Raw genomic sequence first — 22,140 nt, forward strand, 5'->3', positions numbered from 1 at the left:
CAGTGCCAACCACGATTCTTTAAAAGAAACTGTAAAAAAGAATTAAGACACCCTCTTAATTTCTCAAGCAAAATTGCATCCAGCCCTGAGGATGACACGATTATTACCGCAGCGATCCTTATGCATAATGTTATATATAACACCTGTATCTGCTCTTTCTACTCCCTTGTATCATTCTTTAAGCAACGTGAACAAATTTGACTTATAGATCACCTCAACTTGATGCCTAAAAACACCCGCTTTGTAAGGTGGGGAGACTTGACACACACACCCCTATGAAAGCAGCTATGGACATCTTCTCTCTATGCCCTATGATGGAAAGGAACATGCAGTGCTAACAGGCAGACCACAGTTTAACTTAGCAGCCTTTCAGCACTCTAAACGTTACTGAAGTGAACATACATGCCACGACTATACATCTGCCCATCTTTACTCCCAGAATCACAGAATGGTTGGAGCAGAAGGAACCTCACAGCCCATCCAGCCCAACCCATGTGAGGGTAGGGCTGATTGCCATCAACTCAGCTGCCCATGGCCCCATCCAACCTGGCCTTGAGTGCCTCCAGGGATGGGGCACCACAGCTTTGCTGGGCAGCTGTGCCAGCACCCCACTGCCTCTAAGTGAAGAATTTCCTCATAATATCTAATTCAGTCTAGGTTTATTTGCACTCCAATGAATGAGTCACGGAAATAAGACCAAGATCAGCACAAAACTTCATATTTAGAGGATGCTAAACAATACAACAAAGGGAGTAAAACTCAGACACTGGTATCAAGCACTAGCACATCACAAATACCCCTTTTTGCCCTCACACTCCCAATGACACTTATATACCATAATGTAAAGCCAAGGGACAGTGCCCTCAATTATCAAAAACCTCGCGTAAGGCCTTACTTGTGGCTGGGGAGGTTACTGGCTGCGTTGGGCTCGGCTATCATTTCCACTACATTATTTCAGCAGCACAGGCATCGAGCTCACCCGACCGGCACCGCTGCTGAGGGAACTTGGCCACGCTCAGAAGTTAACGGCACCGGAGGAGTGGTACTTGCGGGAAGGGCAGCAGCAAACTGTCGAGAGAAGAAAAAGAGAAAGGTTAATTGCAGATTAATTCATTAACTCCTCACGCACCGCCAAGCGACAGGAGGAAACACAGCTCCAGGGGGGAAATTCATTCAAAGAGGAAGGTTTACTTCTCGGAAAGGGTAGTCAGGCATTGGAATGCACTGCCCAGGGAGGTGGTGGAGTCACTGACCATGGGAGTGTTCAAGAAACGTCTGGATGTTGTGTTGATGAATATGATTTAGCTGGGAAGTATTGGTAATGGTTGGACTAGATGATCTTCTAGGTCTTTTCCAACCTTGATAATTCTGTGATTCTGTGAAGGTTCGGAGGTAGGAGCCTCGTAGGAGCTGCCCCCCGTCTCCTCACATAGGCCCCTTCTTATGGAGGCAACGGCCCCGGCCCGCCGGGCCTGGGCGCCTACACGGAGCCGGATGAGAACACCGAGGCTACGGGCGCGGCCCAGCTCGACGGCAGCGGGAAGAGAAAGCGAGAATGAGTAGAGGGAAGCCATGCTCGCTCACCTACCCGCTGTAAGGGCCCGTCACCCCGACAGCCGAACCTCGGCCCACACCGCCCCCTCCTCAGCCGCAGCCGCCCGGTCCCCAGCCCCACAGCCGGGCATCAATCACGGCGGCTCCTCAGCCACTCAGCGCCGGGGATGGCGGTGACGCGGGCCGGGCCGCGCAGACTCGCAGAGCACGGCTACGATGCGGCCTCCGTAGCAGCCCGCCCTCCATCTCAACATGGGGCCCGGCCGCCTCTCGTGGTCGCTGCTGCTGCGTTGCCGCCGGGCGCTGGGCGCTGCCCGCTGCCCCCTCAGGCCGCCCTACAGCCGCTCGTTCGGTGCCGCTCCTTTCCACCGCCTGTGTGCTCCTCAGCCACCGCCGGGCGGCAAGGGGCGGTGGAAAGGAGCGGCGGGAGCAGGCGGGAATGATGATAATAACGACGGTGATGATGAAGATGAGGAAGGGGATGAGGACGAAGAAGATGATGACGAGGAGCTGGAGGAGCTGCTCGGCCCCTCGCCGCTCGGGCCGCAGCTCGGCGCGCACCGCGTGGCTGTGGTGCACCCGGCGGTGAGGTGGGGCCCGAAGAAGCCGCTGCTCACCACGGGTGGGTGGGCGGCACAGCCTGCAGCCCCCGGTGCTTCTGTGGGGCTGGGGCAGGTGGGAAGGGCTTGTGGCCCCTTGTCAGCAGGGACAGCAGGGAAGGGGCCGCCCTGAGCAAGTCCTCTCCCGTCCCTGTAGAGGCCCAAAGTCAGGCTGGACAGGGCTCTGAGCACCTCACTCTAGATATAGGCGTTCCTTTTTGTTGCAAGGCAGTTGGGTTGTTTGGTAGCCCTGCTAGGCAGGGGGTTTGGAACTACATGATCCTTGAGGTCCCTTCCAACCCGGGTCATTCTGTGTGATTCTGTGGGTTAGGTGGTCTTAAAGGACCCCTTCCAACTCAACCCATTCTACAATCCTGTGGCACGTTCACCAGTAAACTTCTTGTCAGAGCCTTGAAGTTTGTCACGGAGGAGCCTAAGTTCCATTCAGCTTCATCACTGCTACAGATTACAATGAATTATCCTTTTACAGAATAAATTGTGTAATTTTACATGATTTACATAACTGCATCCACTTTAGAACTGGAAAAGAAACCCAAAACCCAGTATGTCACTCAGAAAGTAGAGCCTCCTATTTATTTCCATGGAAACTACAACAGATACAAAGAGCAAGTTATTTGATAGAGTAATTTATCAGCCACATAACACTAGTTTTCAGCGTAGCCATTGCCATTAGCTAAGCATTTTTGCCTGAACTGAACTAGAGCCTGCATGCTGTGCACATAAAAATCTGCACCAGTAGAGGAGTCAGATGTACGTGTCTATCTGCAACATGGCTTATCTATCACATCTCTCATACTATTACTGTAATGCACCACCTGCTGCATCACTGTGCTCACATCCACTGTTTGCTCTCCATAAACATCCAGCAAGCACTGATGACTGTCAGTGGGAGCCATTTTATTCTGCATGGAGGAATTCAGTGCCATTTGTTTCATCTGCGCTTCCACTTTAGACACCATTGTGTCCGACTGCCGTTCTGCTGCCATCTGTCACACAGCAACAACGTGTAATGGAACGCTGCTGTGAACGTTCAGCTTCAATTGCCATGCTATCAACATCTGCTTCTGATGTCATGGGCCAACAACATTAAATAGGGAGTATTCCTTTTGGAGTGGTCTTTGTACAAAGGCATCTTTTGGTCCAATTGTACAGAAGTATAGCACTGCCCCCTTTTTGTTTATTTAGGCCCTTAGATGAAGAGCCTGGAATCTCAACAAATGCTTTGGAATGACTTGAAATACCACAGTGACCACAGAAGTATGCATTTAATGAGGAATACTAGTGATATGAGGAAAATCAGGGGCACGATTATCTTTAAAAAGTATATTACCTTTTGGATCAAGGTAACCTCTTTAAGATAGTATGTTTTGCTGTCTTGAGAAGCATGATGGAGCTCCTCTGAAAACAAGTCTGGCGAGTGGAAGCTGAATCTGCTGCTCTGATAGACCCTTGTAGCTCATGTTATCTCATACAGGGCTTTGCACTGTGAATATTTAAAATGAACAAGATTGAAATCAGTGTCCTTAGCACATCAGAAGCCAGTGTAGATCCTTACATGAATAAGTACCAGTGGGGTTAGCAGCAGGTATGTTAGTTGTTACACCCAGCGAGTCTGTTATGATGCAGGGATCTCTTGGAAAGAGTCCAGCGGAGGGCCACTAAGATGGTGAAGGGTCCGGAGCATCTCCCCTATGAGGAGAGACTTAGGGAACTGGGTCTGTTTAGCCTTGAGAAAAGAAGGCTGAGAGGGGACTTGATCCAGGTTTATAAATACCTGAGGTGTGGGAGCCATAGTGGTGAGGCTGGTCTCTTTTCAGTAGTGCGTGGGGACAGGACTAGGGGTAATGGGATGAAACTACAGCATAGGAAGTTCCGCACAAATGTGAGCAAGAACTTCTTTACAGTGAGGGTGACGGAGCACTGGAACAGGCTGCCCAGGGAGGTGGTGGAGTCTCCTTCTCTGGAGATATTCAAGACCCGCCTGGACGCCTACCTGTGTGACGTGGTGTAGGGAGCCTGCTTTGGCAGGGGGTTGGACTCGATGATCTCTAGAGGTCCCTTCCAACCCCTACAGTTCTGTGATTCTGTGATTCTGTGTTGCAGTTCTAGGGGGAAAACAGTTTTGCTAACACACCAGCTATTGTGGTTTTACCCTGCAGGTGGCTGAGCATCACACAACCCCTCACTCACTCCCCCCTTCCTAGTGAGATGGGGAAGAGAATCTGGAAAAGAAAAAAAAAAGAAACAACTTGTGGGTTGAGATAAAACTATTTACTAAGCAGCACCTACAAACATCAGCGTGTTATCAACGTTGTTTTTCTCCTAGAATCAAAACCTCAGCATCATACCAGACGCTGAAGGAAATAATTCCATTCCAGCTGAAACTGAGACAGCAATGTATGCAGTATTAATAATTTTTACGTATTGCTACAAAACAGCAAGGAATTAATCACACGTTTTTGTGCTCATCTAAAGTAACAGTTATTTTAAGCCAATTATGGTTGTTTAATCAACAACCATAAAAATAATTTTACAGTGGTAGCCAGATGCTTTTGTGTAGTGAAATTACTATGAGTTTAAACAGCTCCTTGTGCTGCTGGTTGAAATAAATAGACAAGTAGAATATAAGTGTTGAGTGCAACCTTTACCTGCTCATGCATGTCTTGTAGTAATTGGAAATTTAAGCAACTGATACGATCTTATTTTTCCCCCCTCTTTCTGTGTGTGTGTTTCTAAAGCTGAATTACAGGTTGCTGAAGCCGTTGCTCTTGTAGATACCCTTCAGAACTGGACAGTTGTAGATAAAATAATTGTTCCTACCAAAAATCCTTCCAAGAAGCTCATTTTTGGCAAAGGAAACTTTGAAGCTTTAACAGGTAAGATGTGAAATTTTTCAGCACTGCGTCTTTGTCAGAGGAAACCTTCCGTAGCTGAACTATTTGAGGATGGGTATAAACACTGAGGAAGAGTAGAGGACTTTTTAATCAATCCAATAGCTTTGCAAACAAACTAAAGTGGTGTTTTTAAAAGGTAACAAAAGCAACACCGAATAGAAGTGACTCATTTGAAAATATGTCTGGCAACTTAAGCTCTATGTTGAAGTGATTGGCATGGGTGCGAAGGGCAGCTGTTTTTGATGTGTGAAGTTAGTGCAAGTATGACTGCTCTGTGTTCAAAGAGTATGATGTCATTTGGTGTTTTATGAGCTCTGCACCCAGTGCAAAATGGTTTTATGTTCTGTATATTTCAAAAAAAGAGAACTGACATTTAACTCTGCATTTTGTCCTGGCTATCCATCTTCTAGAAAAGATTAAAAAATTGGCTCATGTGACAGCTGTCTTCTTGAATGTGGAAAGAATATCTTCCGTAACAAAGGTAATTAAATATAATATCAAATCATATTCTTTGCACCGTGTTATTTGGAAGATATTGGTGATATCAGTAGGGTCAATTATGGCTCTGAACTTGCAAATGATGATAAATGAAGCCAGCTGGAATGAGTTTTCTCAAAGGGAAACTTAATTCCTGTTATATTTCTCCGGTTGATTTAAGGGTATTTCATGCAGCTATCATGCATGAAACTCCTGCAGCCTAATGGCCATTTGGACTTTGCTTCCACTTCTGCAACAGGCTCCGCTAAAAATGTTGGAAAAGTTACTCAAGTCTCTTATACAAAATGGGGTTGATAACACTGCCTTTGTTGTGAAGAAACATGAAGGTTTTGGATTGGATGCATGCACTAGTTTCTGTACCTCTGGATCTTGTATCTCTTTTCTGTAGTGCTGTGGTTGCTGTACTGTATTTTGAATGTGAGATATAGATTCAAAGCAAGCCTGTATTTCAGTTTTTTATATATTTGAATTAATTCCTGATCCTTAAAAAGAAGATGCATTGTAAATGGATACATTGCGTGGGGGGGTGGGGGGGGAGAAGCATGCTTGGCTGTTCAGCTTTTTTTCACTTTTTAATACTGTGGTAGTAAAATAACTGGCAGATGAGCTCTAACGCTCTCTGAAACACTTAGGCAAAATAAAATAAGTACTTATTAGCCTCTTTTGCATGTACAGTGTCATGCAGGGTGTAAAATAATACAAACGCCGTAAGCAAACGTTCATCCTTTGCAGATAATTTTGGATACATTCCCTGGATTGTAAAATGAACACAGATAGATACCTCCAAGAGACATCTTAGAGCACTTCAATTTACTGATAAAATAGAAATTGAAAGTGTCTCAGAATCTGTAGAAGGCAATAAAATGATTCTTGTTGAATTCAGCAGGCGTACATGTAAGGTTCTACCTTCTAAACTCTTTCATCTTTCTTTCTGCTCTATCAAAATTTTGATTTGTGGTGCTCATAGTCATTATCCATCCATTTAAAGAGTCTAACTGTAATCCTGTGTACGATGTGATTTACTGATATTCTGTTACTGGGCAGAAAACATCTAGATTATTTTGTTTTACATGGCTAAAGAAAGAACTGGAAGATGCCTGGGGCGTGAAAGTCTTTGACAGATACACGGTTGTACTTCATATTTTTCGTTGTAATGCTCGAACTAAGGAAGCAAAACTCCAGATTGCGTTGGCTGAAATTCCACTCCTCAGGTACCTCAAGTTGTCCAAAGTACATACTGATATTTCCATATTTTGGTGACAGTTTTTTAAAACTAACTGACAGCATAATACTGTACTGTAAAGAAAAACAATGTTGTTCTGGTTGTTGCTTCCTGTTCTCAATCATTGCCTAAAATATATGTGCTGAAACAGGTTGCCCAAGGAGGTTGTGGATGCCCCATCCCTGGAGGCATTCAAGGCCAGGTTTGATGTGGCTCTGGGCAGCCTGGTCTGCTGGTTGGCAACCCTGCACATAGCAGGGGGTTGAGACTAGATGGCCATTGTAGTCCTTTTCAGCTCAGGCCATTCTATGATTCTATGAACATGTTTCAATAAAGCAAATTGAAACATTTGCTTTAATGTAATTGCCTTAAACTTGTACTAGTATTGAAAGGCAAAACCAGAATGTTGAGTAAATAATGTTACAAAATATATTTCTGCTTGAAAACTCCTAGTTATTTCTAATATGGAAGATGGATTGCAAGATTCTATAGGAATTAGGATAGCTGCATTTCCTATATAGTATAAATTGGTATAATAAGAAAATCTATAAAGAAGAAATATTAAAGGCATTGATTTTTGTCTGAATTTTCCACGTTGCTGTATTACACAGCTTAGAAACATCTGTACGTGGAAGCTGGTGTGAGTTCATGGATATGTCAGAGGCATCTTTGGCTTTCTGAAATTTCTGAGCAGCCAGTATAATTTACTGAGATGCATCGTTTTTCAAACCACCATTGAAGAAATAATGGATTTTTTCACCAGGCAATGTTTCCCCACAAGCAGTCTTTGTTTACACTTCTTTCTTCTAGTGTTTTCATCTGTACTGTTAGAATGTCAATAGTGCTACATATTTGCTAGGCATTTTAAGATAGCTGGATTAAAATAATCCGCTTCTAATTAATTATTACCATACTGACAGGTCAAATCTAAAAACTGAGGTGTCTCATCTAGATCAGCAGAGAGGTGGTTCAAGATACATCATGGGCTCAGGTAAAGTCTAAATATTCTTATGAATTAGAGGATTCTTTTTTCTCCAAAATTAACATATTTAATTACATCTTACTTTACTGGGGGAGGCTGGGAGGAAAGGCAATTTGTGTTCTGCATCTTAATTAAGTGAATGTACAAAAGATTTGTTGGAAAGTAACTTCAGTTGTGACTATAATAAAGTTTTAGTGCTCAATAAGTGGCCGTGGGCAGAGTATTTGTTACCACAAGAGTATATCATAAGCATGCATGGTTATTCTAAAGTGGTTAGTATATATTTTAATATTTATTTGTCACTCTGACTCTATCTTTGGCAAGAGTACATAGTTTTAGTTGCTTATTTATAATGTCATACTCAATTTCCAGATATCCAGCTGTTATTTATTGCTCTGTTATAGACTGTTCTGCCAATTACTCTTAAGTATTTTCCAGGTGAAACTTTCATGGAGACACAGAATCGTCTCTTGAGAGAAAAAGAACTTAAAATTAGGAATGCCTTGGAGAAACTAAGAAGAAAAAGATCTTTGCTCAGAACTCAGCGCAGAAAACGCGAGTTTCCAATTATCTCAGTAATGGGCTATACTAATTGTGGTAAGCAAAAGCAAAATTATAACACAAAAAAAGCTTGCCTTGTCTAATTTTTAATTAGAATGTCTAGCCAGAATCTGATTTTAGTATAAATAGGCTTTGTATTTTAAGTAAGTTTTAAATTGTGTAATGAGTGTATGTCAATTAAGTAATAGTTAAGAAAGCAAATAATGTTTGTTACAGTAAGATGTTTCTGCAGACATGTTCTGGAGAAATTCTTAATTCCTATTGTGTGAAAAGGATTTTACGGTTAGTGTTGAAGACAACTGCTAGTGTCCTGTTATTGTGCCCCTCACTGCAAGAAAGACATTGAGGCCCTGAAGCATGTTCAGAGAAGGGCAATGAAGCTGTGAGGGGTCTGGAGCACAAGTCTTATGGAGAGCAGCTGAGAGAGCTGGGATTGTTCAGTCTGGAGGAGGCTCAGAGGAGAACTTATCACTTTCTAACAACGTACGTTGAGGGAGATAGATTGCGGTTGATGGGGTGGGGGGTCAGTGTTCTCTTCTCCTTTGATATACCTAGTGAGTAATATAAAAGTAATGGTCCTCAGAATTTGAGGATCTTGGCGGAGATTTTGTTCAGGGTTGTTGATGGTTAGGGGAAAGCTTCTCTCAGTTGTGGTCAGCTGTGTCGAGATGGGGTTTGGTTGTGCTGTTCTCAGGAGAGTGGCTGGAATCTACTGTCCCTGAAGGCTGTTCAAGAAACATTTAGATATTGTACTAAGGGACAAGAGTTTTAGGTTGGGAGATAGTTGGTGGTAGTGGCCGGAGTTTGACTGGATCGTCTGCGTTGGAGGGGTCTTTTCCGTGTACACTTGGGAGGTAGATTCGATGTCTTATGACTACTATTATGGTTTCCAATGATAGAGAACAGTAGCAAATCAGTGTGAGGGCAGCGTAATCTGGTGAGAAAACGATGTTTATAAGAACACTGTTAGCTTGTTCAGGCTGTTGCACTTGAAATTCAGTCTCCACGTTTTTTGAAAAAGTTAAGATAATCTTGGATTTCATGACATAACATAGATAACAAGTCATAGACATAAACTAGCGAACTAGATGCCAAAGGGTGTGTTACATCATAAAACTCACCTGAATCTTGCAAATTAAAATTTTACTTGAAGTCATTAAAATTTTCTCTTTTTGTTTTGGTTATGTTTTAATTAGGGAAAACTACATTGATCAAAGCCTTGACGGGAGAAGCAGGAATTCAACCCCGAGATCAGCTGTTTGCTACTCTTGATATTACCGCTCATGCTGGCCATCTGCCCTCACGTATGGCAGTTATATATGTTGACACTATTGGGTTTCTGACTGACCTTCCGCATAATCTGGTTGGGTCCTTTTCAGCTACGTTAGAAGAAGTTGCTTACTCAGTAAGTAGTTGACTACAAATTTTCAACATTAAATCAGCTTTCTTTTAGATTATCTTTGACCCTCCGAAAGGGGGAACTTAACTGGCATGCTGTTCTTTGTGTCCAGTGCCCTTAATAACATGCTTTTACTTTTGGCTAGCCCTGAAGAGGTCAGGCCACTGACCAGATGACATTTGTATGTCTCTTTCAATGGAACTATTCCATTCTCTGAGGACAGAGATATAAACAAAGCTTGTATCCTCAGAGATAAAGAAATCCAGTGGTAGCTGGATGCCTGTATACTTCAGAGGATTAGACTTTGTAATAACAGGAATTTCAAAAGCTAACTGCGACTGTCATACAAAGTTTTTTCCTGTCTTAAGAGAAAAGAAATAGATTTATTTTCCATTATTGTTTTCTAAAGTTTGAAGCAGTATCTTGAGCAAAGATGCTGAAATATTTTGAATGCAAATATTGCGTTTCCTTGTTGTTCATCATGGTTTGCCTTAGAATTGTGACATCTCCAATCATATATGTTCTTGAAACCGGTAACTTTTGTAGAAAGCTTTCTAAGTGGTTCACCAGTAACACTATCTCAAGAGCTATGGATAAGGAAAGTATGGATTTAATGCCATCCTGATAATTCATTTTATATTGTTAACCTGACAGAATATTATCTAGTGAATAGAAAAGTAGCTTGTATAAAATGAATGCACAAATAGTATGAAATCTCTATGACCCAGTAACTGGAATGTTCCGTTAAGTAACTTCTGTATATTGATGCTTGCTAGGATCTGATAGTTCACGTGAGGGATATTACTCATCCTGAAACCGTCCTCCAGAAAGCAAGCGTTTTATCAGTTCTAAAGAATCTTAACCTTCCAAGCCATTTACTGGAATCAATGATAGAAGTTCATAACAAAGTGGATTTGATAGAAAGGTAAGCGAGAGATGTCACATGTACTTAAACATTTCTTATGTTCTGGATGCTCCTTGATTCTAGAAGAGCTTCTACGCTTCTGAATACATGTACCAGTCTTTCAATCTTTACGTATGTAGTCATGAGCTTAAAACTTAATTATCATCCTTAAGTTTCAAAAGAAATCACTTGTGTCAGAGAAGCAGCAGTCTCTCTCTGTAGGGATGTATGAGTATGACGTAACACAGCTAAATTGCCTGTGCTTGGAGTATTTTCACAATCTAATCTTTACAAACAAATACGTGGATCATTATTTTTCAGCTATCAACCCTCTGAAGAAAATGCTTTAGCCATTTCTGCTCTACATGGGCACGGTTTAGAAGAGCTGAAAGAAGAAATAGAGAAAAAAATCCTGAAAGCAACAGGAAAGAAGATTCTGACAATTACAGTCAACTTAGAGGGACCTCAGCTAAGGTAAACAGTTCTGAGTTGTAAGAAGGACTTGGACAAATATGAAACTCAGTCTTGCAAGTCTTAGATTTGCGAAAACGTACCACACTGATTTTAATTTTCTTTAGGAACTGCTGTGATGATTAATTGTCAAAATGTTAATAGCTTATTGAAAATAGCCACAGTACATACTGTGTGTGTTCAGTAAGGTAAACTTCTTGAAAGACCATTTCGCTGCTCCTGGAGCCAGATTTCTGGGGGGAAAAAAATCCAAACAAGAGATCTGCGTATTTCCAAACAGCAAGTAGCAAATGGAGAGTTAGTTAAGTGAGAAACTTTGTCTTTTATGGTGCTGAATTACTTAGATTGGAACATGTAGACCAAAACCAAACATCACATTTTATGCACTGCAGGATGCCTTTAAGATGCTGATACCCTCTCACTTTTACAGCTGGCTCTATAAAGAATCTACAGTTCAGGAAGTAGACGTCATGCCTGATGATGGTACAGCCAGGGTGAAGGTGATAATCAGCAACTCTGCTTTTGGCAGATACAGAAACCTCTTTCCTAACAGTAAGTTCTTTGTACTGTGAAATCCTTCTCTCGCAAAAGAAACTGAGATCTCGTTAAGAAGACTGGAATGAAGCTAATGGCCACTAGCCTGGATGCCGGAGAGTTTATGTTTATGTTATGAGAGTTGATGTTTTTGACACATTGTAGGAATGGACAGCGGTTCAGAAAACTTTTGTTTGGAAACAGCAGCTTTGAGCTTCATTCTGGCAGCAAGTGCAAGGATAGCAGTAATTTTATGTTGGAATTGTCCTTGACTCTGAACCTCAAATGTGGGAATCACAGGATGGCATCTGAGTTAACCTTCAGGAAAATACTACGACATATAAGGACTTTTTTAATCCCATTTTTCAGAAAATGAAACTTACTGAAGAAAACGTTGTTGGCTGCATGTGAAATACAGATGTTTGCATGTGTTCTGCTTGAACGTGTACTTAAAATAACTGCCAGTTATTACTGCAGTGAAACAGAAAAAACACTCATGCATATATTTAAGCAATTAATAAAGTGAGCTGTGAATATCCTCTACCCACGTTCCCACATACAGTGATTTATCCACCATACCTACTTCTGTGTCGATTCTTAAAGAAAAAACATCAGTATTAAAAGAAAGGAGAAACAAAACTGTATTTCAGTCTTTAGTACACAAACAGGTGAAGATTTATTAGGTAAAGTGACGAGATACTTGAAGGGTACAAAAGATAGGCAGAAGAACATTCCGAGTTAGAACTGCACTTTGTGCAAGTGGCGACTCAAAAAAACCAAACTGAATGCCTGCTCTCTATGAAGTAAACACAAGTGAGATCAAGGATAAAAAAGCACCGTACAAAAAGCATTCGGAAAGTCTTCTTAAGTGGAATGTTTGGTTTTCACTCCTACATAGACTGCAACTGTGGGAGACTGCATGAGGAGGCAACATCTTAACCTTTCAACCCCTAGCAGTCAAAGGTAACTTTGAGCTGGTACCACGCAGCAATCTGTTTCAAAGTTAGACAAGCTACCTACTGAAAACACAGCATCTTGCCAGACACTTGAACTCAGTTGCTACGTGTAAAGTGCATATAAAAAGTGAGGTATATTGGTGAAGCTGCATAGTATCTTTATACGATGCCTGTTTTGGTTTAGCCCTGATCTTTGCCCTTTCTATCGTCGTTATCATCTGTTATTGCACAGTTTGTTTAAAAATTAGAAAAACAGAATTAATTTACATAAAACAGTGTTTAAGCAAGCAAAGAATACTTATTAAGAGGAAAATAACCATAGTACTACAAAAATATGTAAATAAAGGAAAATCAGTTGTGAAACCTCAAATTGACCAATTGAAACAAGCCAATGATCTGTATTTTTAGAGCAGTCTGAGATCAGACAGAAAGCAAACATACAAAACTAATTTCTAATGTAAGGGATATTTTTACAGCTCCTAATACAAAAGCATTTTACTGCAGCAGACAAAACTGTCCAGGGACCTGGCTGTGGCAGAACTGACATGGATGACAGCAAGAACTAAGTGCTCCATTACACATCACATCTCTTAAAAATAGTAAGAATGTTGCAACTACCCTGGTAGTGAAATGGTTCACGACTGATATTCAGCACACAACGATACAGCTGATACTACATCTCCAGATCGATGTAAGGACTGTGGCAAGTAAGAATATCAGTACAGTACCTTTGATAGATGAAAAATATTCTTCAGTTGCTCACACTGTATATTCAAAACAAACTATGGAAACAGGCAAGTTAGTTTCACGCTCATAAAATACTGAGAATTGGGGCCGCAAGTATGTGCGGAAAGAAAATAAAATCACAGAATCACTTGTGCAGCTACTGACATATTGCTACTTATTGCTCATGGATTAAATAGTTCTTGAGACTTCCAATATTGTCAGCTGCTACAGGATCTAAGCACCTCCCAAGGAAATGATGCCTATCCCACAGTTCTGTAAAGACTCCAGCAAGATCTTCCTGCTCTCTGTTTTTAAGGAAAGACTTTGACAGCCTGATGATGCTGACAGCATGCTTCTTAATGAGCTTTAAACACCCCTGGTTTAACTTAACTGGATCTTTATGTAGCTCAGGATGTTTAAACCAGGAAATATTAAATGCACGCCAAGTCTTTTCAGCTTTTCAAAGATTTTTTAAGAAGCTGAGGATGAAATGCTTTTTGTTCCAGACCCTTTGCTGGGACAGTCTAACCGAGGATTAATTTTTGTGTTAAGTTCTATCACATCTCTGACAAAATCATCATTTCCTATGAAGTCTCCAGCAATGATGTTAATGCAGTCTTTCTGTGGTCCTGGGTACTGCTTCCTCACCCAGATTTTCAAGCATGGAAGACTCCGGAGTGTCATTGTCTTCAATGATCCAAATGGGTGTACAAGAATATATCCTAAATTTTCGGTAAGGTTAATGCCCGCAACGAAGAACGTTTCTGAAACAAAACATTGAAAGGTGACACATTAAATACTCCTCTTAGGAGAGCAGAGACTTCTCAGTACTGCATTAACTCAACATCTGGTTCACTGGGATTCGTTAACTTGCTAACTTAAGAATCTTTCCATGTTGTTTCATAGACCTAGAACTGTTTCAGGGGAGCTGTCTTCCTTTGTTGCTATTATGTGCTATACAGCTTTTTCCTCACCCTCAGAGCTGTCTAAAGTAGTAAAAACCAGCAAGCACTGGGCTCAGACAGCAGTCTGTTATGCGTGACAAGGGCATTGCCAGCTGGCTGCTCTGCTATGAGGGGAAAAGACTTGGGTTCTTTTCCACAGGATCCCATAGATGAAGGAGCTGCAATGGTATAGCTTGTGTATGTACCCACACTTGTGTGCATGTTTACACAACCAGGTAATATAACGTGCATGTTGCACTCACCCATGGGTGGGCAAGAACACTCAGCAACATGTGTGTGTCTTGAGCATGCAACATGCACAACAGTGTTGTATCCCTCAATGCTACAAACTCCCAGTCAACCATTTCTATTTGGTTTGCATTACTGTGCGTGCCCCTTGTTTCCTCCGAGAGGCCCCGTGCGGGTACCTGGACGGCCCATCCGCTTCATGAGTTCTAGAAACTGGATGAGAGCATGAGTGGTAGTTTTGTTTCCCCACCAGTATGGGATTGCAGGCCACAGCTCACAGTGCTTCAGCACTTCCAGATCTTCTTCATATGAGACTATAACCTGGTAGCCACGCTGCCACATGGTCCGCAGAGTCGGAACCACCTAAGGGAAGTTAAGTCCAGGTTGAAGTCAGTGGGAGCTGCGAGCCAACAACATCAGCATCCCTGCAGCTCAGATATCAAAGCGTGAAGTTCCCTTGATAGCGAGGTACAGATTTGGTTCAAATAACACTGCCAAACATACGTCCAGACAAGTTGTTGGATGGGCTACACACTGAGTATTGTTTTTTGAGTGCAGCACCCATTATGAAAGAGGAGCTAGGAGGACAAAGGCCTACAGCCATCTAAGGGAAAGCACACAAGGAAACAGGAATGGTTAGGGCAGCGCTGCCACACGGATCCATGCCTGTTGCCAACGCCATTCACGAGAACTCAACTGTTCAGTATTTTGTAAGACATCTTTGGGCTTTTATTGTGTTGCCTGTGAAGTGGAAATGGTGGCTTCACGGTGTTACAATTAATTTCTCGCTCAAAATAAAACCAAAGTGGAAACGTTTTAATGCAGATCTTTGAAGAGAGCCAGAACAAGCATAGAAATCCCTCTTGCTTCACCCATGAGAGTGTAAGCCCCAGTTAAATCAGAAAAATACCTCAACATTAAGACATAATCAGCAAAATGAGCTACAAAACCTGTGACTGACAGAGGCCTGTGCTTTACTGCAGCTGCCTTTCGAAAGCTCAGAAGGAAAAAAACCACATCACCAGAAATGTAATACATGAGCACAGGTGCTTATTTTGCAAACAAAGCAGAGATGAAACTGTAGACGCCTGACAAAGGATCGTTAAACTCAATTCAGATCAAAGGCAATTACAGTTTTAAACATGATATGATGTTGTCACACTGTGGCCTGTGCTAGTACTACAGATCTCTATTTACAGCTTCATAAATGCTTTGACACTTTCATTTGACACCAGAGATGCAGTCTTGACAGGCAGACAGTAGACATGAGATGATTTCAAAACAAGTGAGCAAGTATGAGGCTATGTGGTCATTCTGCAGCCTTCTTTTCTCCAAGCTGAACAAGCCCAACTCCCTCAGCCTGTCTTCATAGGGGAGGTGCTCCAGCCCCTTGATGATCTTTGTGGCTCTCCTCTGGACCCTCTCCAACAGTTCCCTGTCTTTCTTGTATTGCAGGTCCCAGACCTGGACACAGTACTCCAGGTGGGGCCTCATGAGGGCAGAGTAGAGCGAGACAATCAGCTCCCTGTCCCTGCTGGCCACCCCTCTCCTGATGGAGCACAGGATCCCATTTGCTTTTTGATGCTTCTTTTTTTCTTTTTTCTTCTTTTTTTTTCTTTCAGTCATGTGACCTCAGACCATCACCTTCCTTCAATAAACTACCTGCAACAACTTGTCTCTCTTGCAATTAATCACTTCTTTTTGTTTCGGAACTGGCCATGAGTCTAAAAGCCAACTTGGTCATCCTCACCAGTCTTGCTCTGCTCAGCCACGACTTACACACTCAAGATATATGAGGAAACAATAAAACATTTTCACTCAAATCCTCTGTTATTCAGTTGAGGCCTGAATTATCAGAAACCCCTAATTTTGCTGAGAATTGTTCTATTTTAACTCTGCTGTATGAAATGCTTTGAAATGGTAATACTCAGCCCTTACTGATCCACCAGCTTCAAAGGATTAATTCAAATCGCAAACAGGGTCATCATTATCCTGCACCCTCACATCTCCAGAGAAAACCCTCTGTGCCTGCGCATCTTTGAAATGTTAATTGTTTAACAGCTAAAAGCTCCCACACCTTGTCAAAAGAGGAAGCTAAAAGTCTCAACTTCTAAAATATAGCAGTCAAATAATTTCCAATTATTAAAATTAAAGCTTTTCTAGAGGTTTGGGTGACTGAAAGCTTATTAGGCTATCTGGAAGGTCAGCTCCAGCTAAAGCGGAGGAAGGAAAGCCAAGGCCATTACCAGTGGGCTGGTAATGCACAGAAACCTCTGCACCAACTTGTATCCTATTGGCAGCTGTAGCAGAGAGTTCCTGGTTCAGACCAATCTACCTTCTCCTCTTCAACTGGCACCTCTGGCAGAAACCTCATGAAGCTCAATAAAGGCAAATGCAGCGTCCTGAGCCTGGATGGAGTACTCCCACACATCAGGACAGATTGGGGACTTGTGTGCGAGCCCACTGTGTCCAGCTGGAGCTTTCCCAGTACAAAAAAGACATGGATGTGCTGAAGTGAGTCCAGCAACATGCAACTAAGGTGAGCAGGGGCTGGAAACTCAAATACAGGCTGAGAGCTGAGTCTGTTCAGCCTGAAGATGACTATGGACAGATCTTACTACTGTCTGCAAATACCTGATGGGTGGCTGTAAAGAAAGACAGAGGCAGCCACTCCTCAGAAATGCATGACAAAAGGATGAAAGTCAACAGACACAAAGTGCCAGAGGAAAAATTCTGATTAGATGTATGGAAAACAGGTTTACTGCCTGAGTGGTCAAACACTGGATCAAGCTGCCTAGAAAGTCTATGGAATCTCCATCTTCAGAACTATTCAAGAATGGACAGGATATAGCCCAACATAGCTTTGAAATAAGTCTGATCTGCCTGGTAGAGTTGAATTTGAGTTCACTTCCAACCTAGGTCTGATGCTATAAATACTACCAAATAATTTATAATCATTGCTGTAAAAAGGAAAAAAAGACATTCTTCTGAATTCTGTCGTTAGAAGAAGGTACTCATCTCCATCTAAGACTGAAAGCCCTTGCCACAGTCTGGACTTCATTTATAGCAACACAAAAATCTGGTCGAGTAGCAGATAGCAGCTGTATCCCTACAATGGTCCCACAAATCTATACATGTGACAGTCAAATTTAATTCCCTCCTCCATACTACGCTTTATCTCCTCAAATTTATTAGGTAAAGATCTATCCCTGATGCAGTAAATGCTACTTTTCCCAGGATAAAAATACAAGAAAAGCAGAAAATAAAACTCTGAACCAAGCACTTAGTTTCAACTGGGATGGAATTGTTTTTCCCCACTGGGAAGTGGGGGTGGGGAGGGAAGAGAGCAAATGACTGTGGTGCTCAGCCACCTGCAGGGTTAAACCACAACAAACTTTAATACATCATCCTTTAAAAAAAGAAATGGAGAAAGATCTCATACTTACATTTCTGGGACACAGTTTACACTGGAAAATCTGTTTTATACAGGTAATAAGATGACAGTGAAGTTTCTTGGTTAATCCATCAAAATTCCTGCAGGCCAAGATAACAACTTCCTGAGGATGAGTTTCCAACCACTTCAACACTTCCCACAGAATATCCTATAAAAGACAGTCAATGCAACTTAGAAAATCACACTGTGCAGAGAAAAGGAAGTAAAACATCCTAATGGAACCATTAATGGCTGCGTAGAACCCCAACCACTGAAAATCAATGTATGTTTTCAGAGTATGGACATCCAGCTGCCCACAAGGTGTTTCAGAGAGAAGCACCCCAGAAAGAACTACTTTCTGCAGGTTTGTGTTGATTTGCTCTGGCTGTGGGCTGTGTCAATACCCCTCAGCCTCCTTCTTACAGGCAGGTTATCAGTAAGCCCACCTTCCCAGCCTTCTTTAAGGACAAACACGATGTCAGTGGCAAACTGGAAAATAAGGAAAACTCTGTGCTTGCTTAAACATGACAGGGTCTGTTTTCCCCATTTGTTATAGTCAACGACAACTTCTTGGAGATCACGCATAATTAGCAGAGTAGACAGGCACTACATCTAACTATCCCATTGAACGTGCCAATCATCATGACATGAATGGTTCAAATGATGAATACAAAACCAAAGCTTAGCCAGTCAGTCTACAAAAAAAGAGCTGCCTTAGCTGGTTGTGGACTCTTCTGTACCTGGCTGTACGTACTGCAGCAAATGCAAAGACAACATAAACTGGTCCACAGTGAGACAGCACAGGCAAACTTCACATTACTGGCTTCATAGGACCTGACAGTACTTTAATAATGGGACACAGACTTGAGTTAGTTCAGGTTAGGATGGCCCTTACGTAAAATAAGCAGCACCATGTGTATAGCCATTCCCAAGGCAAGGACAATACCTGTACAATAACGGTTGTGTATACCATGTGCACAAAGTACAGATTCATAGATGGATCACAAGCTTTGTGGGCAATCCTAAAATCCAAATATCTGACTCCGGCCTCAAGTTGCTCCGTCACAGTTAGCACCTGGATAGTTAAACAGAAGACAAAGGTCCTGAGAGTTAGAAAGGGGTTTGTTCCTTTAGAATAGATAACTAGAAAAGGTGTACCAAATTAGCCCTACAACAATTTCCACATCTTTCTTCTATAAACCAGCACTGTAAGGCACCAAGTCATAACTTTAAATTATTTTACTATCTAACAAGAGGATTCTGATTTCCCTGTGGAATATACTCCAGATATAGGCTAGATTAGCTTCAGACCTCTGCATTTGTTATCTTCTCAAAGTTAAAAGATCCATTAACCTGCGCATAAATACAGAATCTCTGTTCACAAGTCTATTTGTATGAACAAATCTTGCAGGATCAGCACCTCAGAAATTCTGTCTTTATTTTATTAGATCAAAGACTTTACCATGGTTGTCTCTATGGACCTCACTCATCCTCAGTGGAAGGAAAAACAAAAATAGAAAAAAGTATTGGCTATTATTCTCTTTTTAGGATAAAGTATCTTTAAAAGTTTGAATTAACTTGCAGAAGTCCTACAAAATACAGGCCCTCTTCCATCTTGGATTTCCCTTGAACCTCTCCACCTGGCTTTGAGAGCAATGTGGGACAGGTGATAGAGCTGAGTCTGGGGAAAAACATCACAAGTGACACAACTCCTACATTTAAAAAGGCTCTCTTTTACTAGGAGAGTATAATAAATTGAATTTAACACATTTAAATCCTAATTTGCCTCAGTTCAGTCTTCTTGTACAGACAACACTATTAGGTTTCAGAAAAAAAATAAAATAAAATGGACTGTACTAATTTAAGTCAGATAGGATTCAACTAAAGCAATGCATGGTATTGTGCCTGATAACCACACTTGTTAGTGCCAGGACAGAACTAAAGACATCTGGCAGGATGTTCACCCTGCCTAGCTCTAACCATCCACCTTTTTATGCCGAGGAGGGGAGTTCAGTCTGAGCTGCATGTGCCATCAGGTGCTGAGGATCTGAGGAGCTGCCAGCAGCATCCTCCACACCTGTTTGGTCTCCTTCAGGCTGGAGAAGCCAAAGGAGTGATCCACGCCCAAGACCAAATTCCACAAGGGGTACAGAAAAAGTACGGCTGTGGATCAAATGTATCCTTTGTGGCCAGAAAGTGCACCAGATTGGTTGCTGTGAACTGCCCTTTGGACAAATTTCTTTCTTTCTACCAACTGCCTGAGAAAAATAGAGAGATTAGTCTCCTTAATTAGTCACCTGGATTTGGATACTAAATCAGACAGTGCAACTACTGCCTCCAAGTGCAAAAAGAAGGAGGTTTTATGAAGCAATGTGTCTCAGCACAGCTATCGCACACCTGACATCCAGGTTGAGAGCTGATGTCAGCCACTGCGTAGGAAAGATATGGGCCTCCAGGCTGACACACATAACAGCCAGGGCCTGGCATAGGGCCATCCAGGAACGCGTGGGTCCTGCCAGCAGGAGGACACCTGGATTACTGCTCCAGATACCAAGGGACAGAGTCACCTTCCTGCAGACACAGCCAGGCATTGCGGCACTAAAGAGGACAGGCCTGCAGCCAGGTCTTCCCCGTCTGCTAGGCCACCTCCCACTCAGCAAGCTGGGCTCCGAACAGAAAATGACTGTAGTGATGCATAGAGCTTGTTTATCTCCATCAATAACCCCTTGCCCACCAGAAACTGTGAGGTGAGGAGGTATCTGAACCTGTCATAGGCATGAGCACCAACGCTTAAAAAATGGTTGAAGAAAAGACCGTGTGATAAGCAAAGAAGCCTAAGCATAATTATTGCCACTTCTCAATTATTCAGTTTTAAGTCACTACTAATGAACTACTCCTTCAAAAAGAATGAAAGTGAAACGATTTCTGGTGCCTCTTTGATGACATGAAAGTCCGTTCTTCAGAAAAATCTTCAAAAGCACTAACTTAAACTATGATCCCCAATTTCATCTTTAACATACAGTAGTGAGGAACAGCGGGAGATAACTGCCAGCTTAAAATTCAGTTGTCTTATAAAAACGAACTAAACCTTAAGTGAAGTGTCACACCTTCACTCTCTTAATCTTTAAACTTCCCTTCAGCGATATTTTTCCCTTTGCAGGTCGCTGAAATATTTACACAATAAAGCAGTGCAATACAACGGGTGCCTCACACAGCAGCGACAATGAAAAGGACGCTGCTTTCTGAATTAAGCGCAACAAGAGGAAAACCCTTCTACTAACTTATTTTGATTGGGTTAATGTTAAAAGTTAGTAATAACAATAATAAAACCGTAAGAAAGATGAGTTTCTTGTAGCCAGTTTTAAGCAACATCTTTGTGAATCCTCCCTGTCCAAGCTGAATGACTTTTCCCTATAAATGAAGATCAGGTATGCACAGCACTGGTACTTCATGACGCCTGCTGGCTGTTCTCTCATTGCCTTATGGGAGAACGTGACCATACTTTGCACTTCAACACAACATCCAAATGTGTTCGGGCTTGAGAACATCAGACATTTACCTGTGTTATGGACCACTTCATAATAATAGGGCGTACAATGCAGGGCATGCATTTGTTTAAAAACTTCACCAGCTTGGATTCATTGCCGCTAACAGCTGAGTTCTTATCCAAGCAGTAGGTCATAGTGTCATGACTCCCTGTGGAATACAAAAATAAACATGAAATACATGCCATTTCTTACCTACTCAAGCACCACAATACACGATCACATTACACACACACACCTGACATGCCTCTTCATTTACAAAGCACACATACCGTGTGAATGTACCGAGGCCATAAGTCCAGCTGCCTGATCAACATGCCTCTTGAACACTGACAGGCATGGGACATCAACTACCTCTCTAGGAAGCCTATTCCAGTGTTTGATCACCTTCACAGTAAAGAAATGTTTCCTAATGCCCAGTCTGACTCCAAAGCCTTAAATCTGAAATACCTCATCATAAAGGTTCATCTATGTATGATGCAACTTACAACACCTTCAGGAATGGCAGTCAGTGATCTTACTAGCTTTTTCTGTCCTATTATTTCTTTATTTTCATAAATATATGAAAATATATCATAAATATATATAAATATATTTCATAATATTTCATATTTTCATAAAGCATTGATAAACAGCTAAAAACTCGAT

General features: G+C 41.9%; 3 protein-coding genes across 10 annotated transcripts in view; 1 reads left to right on the forward strand and 2 right to left on the reverse strand.

The window, feature by feature from the left end:
- The window catches only part of LOC107307728 (cohesin subunit SA-2-like), a 50,914-nt gene extending 49,199 nt beyond the window's left edge, over positions 1-1,715 (reverse strand). Inside the window, exons 1-2 of one of the 3 annotated variants that reach the window (XM_015851241.1) lie at positions 1,589-1,715; positions 896-1,068 (exon numbers count right to left, since the gene is read on the reverse strand). In XM_015851241.1, the coding sequence (XP_015706727.1) occupies positions 896-939 (44 nt within the window). In that variant the 5' untranslated portion in view covers positions 940-1,068; positions 1,589-1,715. Of the gene's footprint in view, positions 1-895; positions 1,069-1,584 lie in introns of all 3 variants that reach the window. The other 2 variants (XM_015851253.2, XM_015851247.2) reach the window with 2 other exon arrangements.
- A 36-nt stretch (positions 1,716-1,751) lies between these two features.
- Positions 1,752-12,182, forward strand: GTPBP6 (GTP binding protein 6 (putative)). Its single transcript, XM_015851263.2, has 10 exons — positions 1,752-2,176; positions 4,913-5,050; positions 5,479-5,549; positions 6,647-6,777; positions 7,709-7,779; positions 8,209-8,367; positions 9,528-9,736; positions 10,507-10,655; positions 10,956-11,108; positions 11,536-12,182. Exons 1-10 carry the CDS (start codon positions 1,807-1,809, stop codon positions 11,675-11,677), a joined length of 1,593 nt encoding a protein of 530 aa, XP_015706749.1. The 5' UTR covers positions 1,752-1,806; the 3' UTR covers positions 11,678-12,182.
- A 109-nt stretch (positions 12,183-12,291) lies between these two features.
- The window catches only part of PLCXD1 (phosphatidylinositol specific phospholipase C X domain containing 1), a 30,650-nt gene continuing 20,801 nt past the window's right edge, over positions 12,292-22,140 (reverse strand). For all 6 annotated transcript variants that reach the window (XM_015851301.2, XM_015851281.2, XM_015851294.2 and 3 more), the window contains exons 3-7: positions 21,507-21,643; positions 18,894-19,022; positions 17,961-18,116; positions 14,694-14,877; positions 12,292-14,085 (exon numbers count right to left, since the gene is read on the reverse strand). In XM_015851301.2, coding sequence (XP_015706787.1) covers positions 13,793-14,085; positions 14,694-14,877; positions 17,961-18,116; positions 18,894-19,022; positions 21,507-21,643 — 899 coding nt within the window. In that variant the 3' untranslated portion in view covers positions 12,292-13,792. The remainder of the gene's footprint in view (positions 14,086-14,693; positions 14,878-17,960; positions 18,117-18,893; positions 19,023-21,506; positions 21,644-22,140) is intronic.

This window comes from Coturnix japonica, chromosome 1 (genome assembly GCF_001577835.2).
Source record: "Coturnix japonica isolate 7356 chromosome 1, Coturnix japonica 2.1, whole genome shotgun sequence".
Taxonomy (NCBI): Eukaryota; Metazoa; Chordata; class Aves; order Galliformes; family Phasianidae; genus Coturnix; species Coturnix japonica.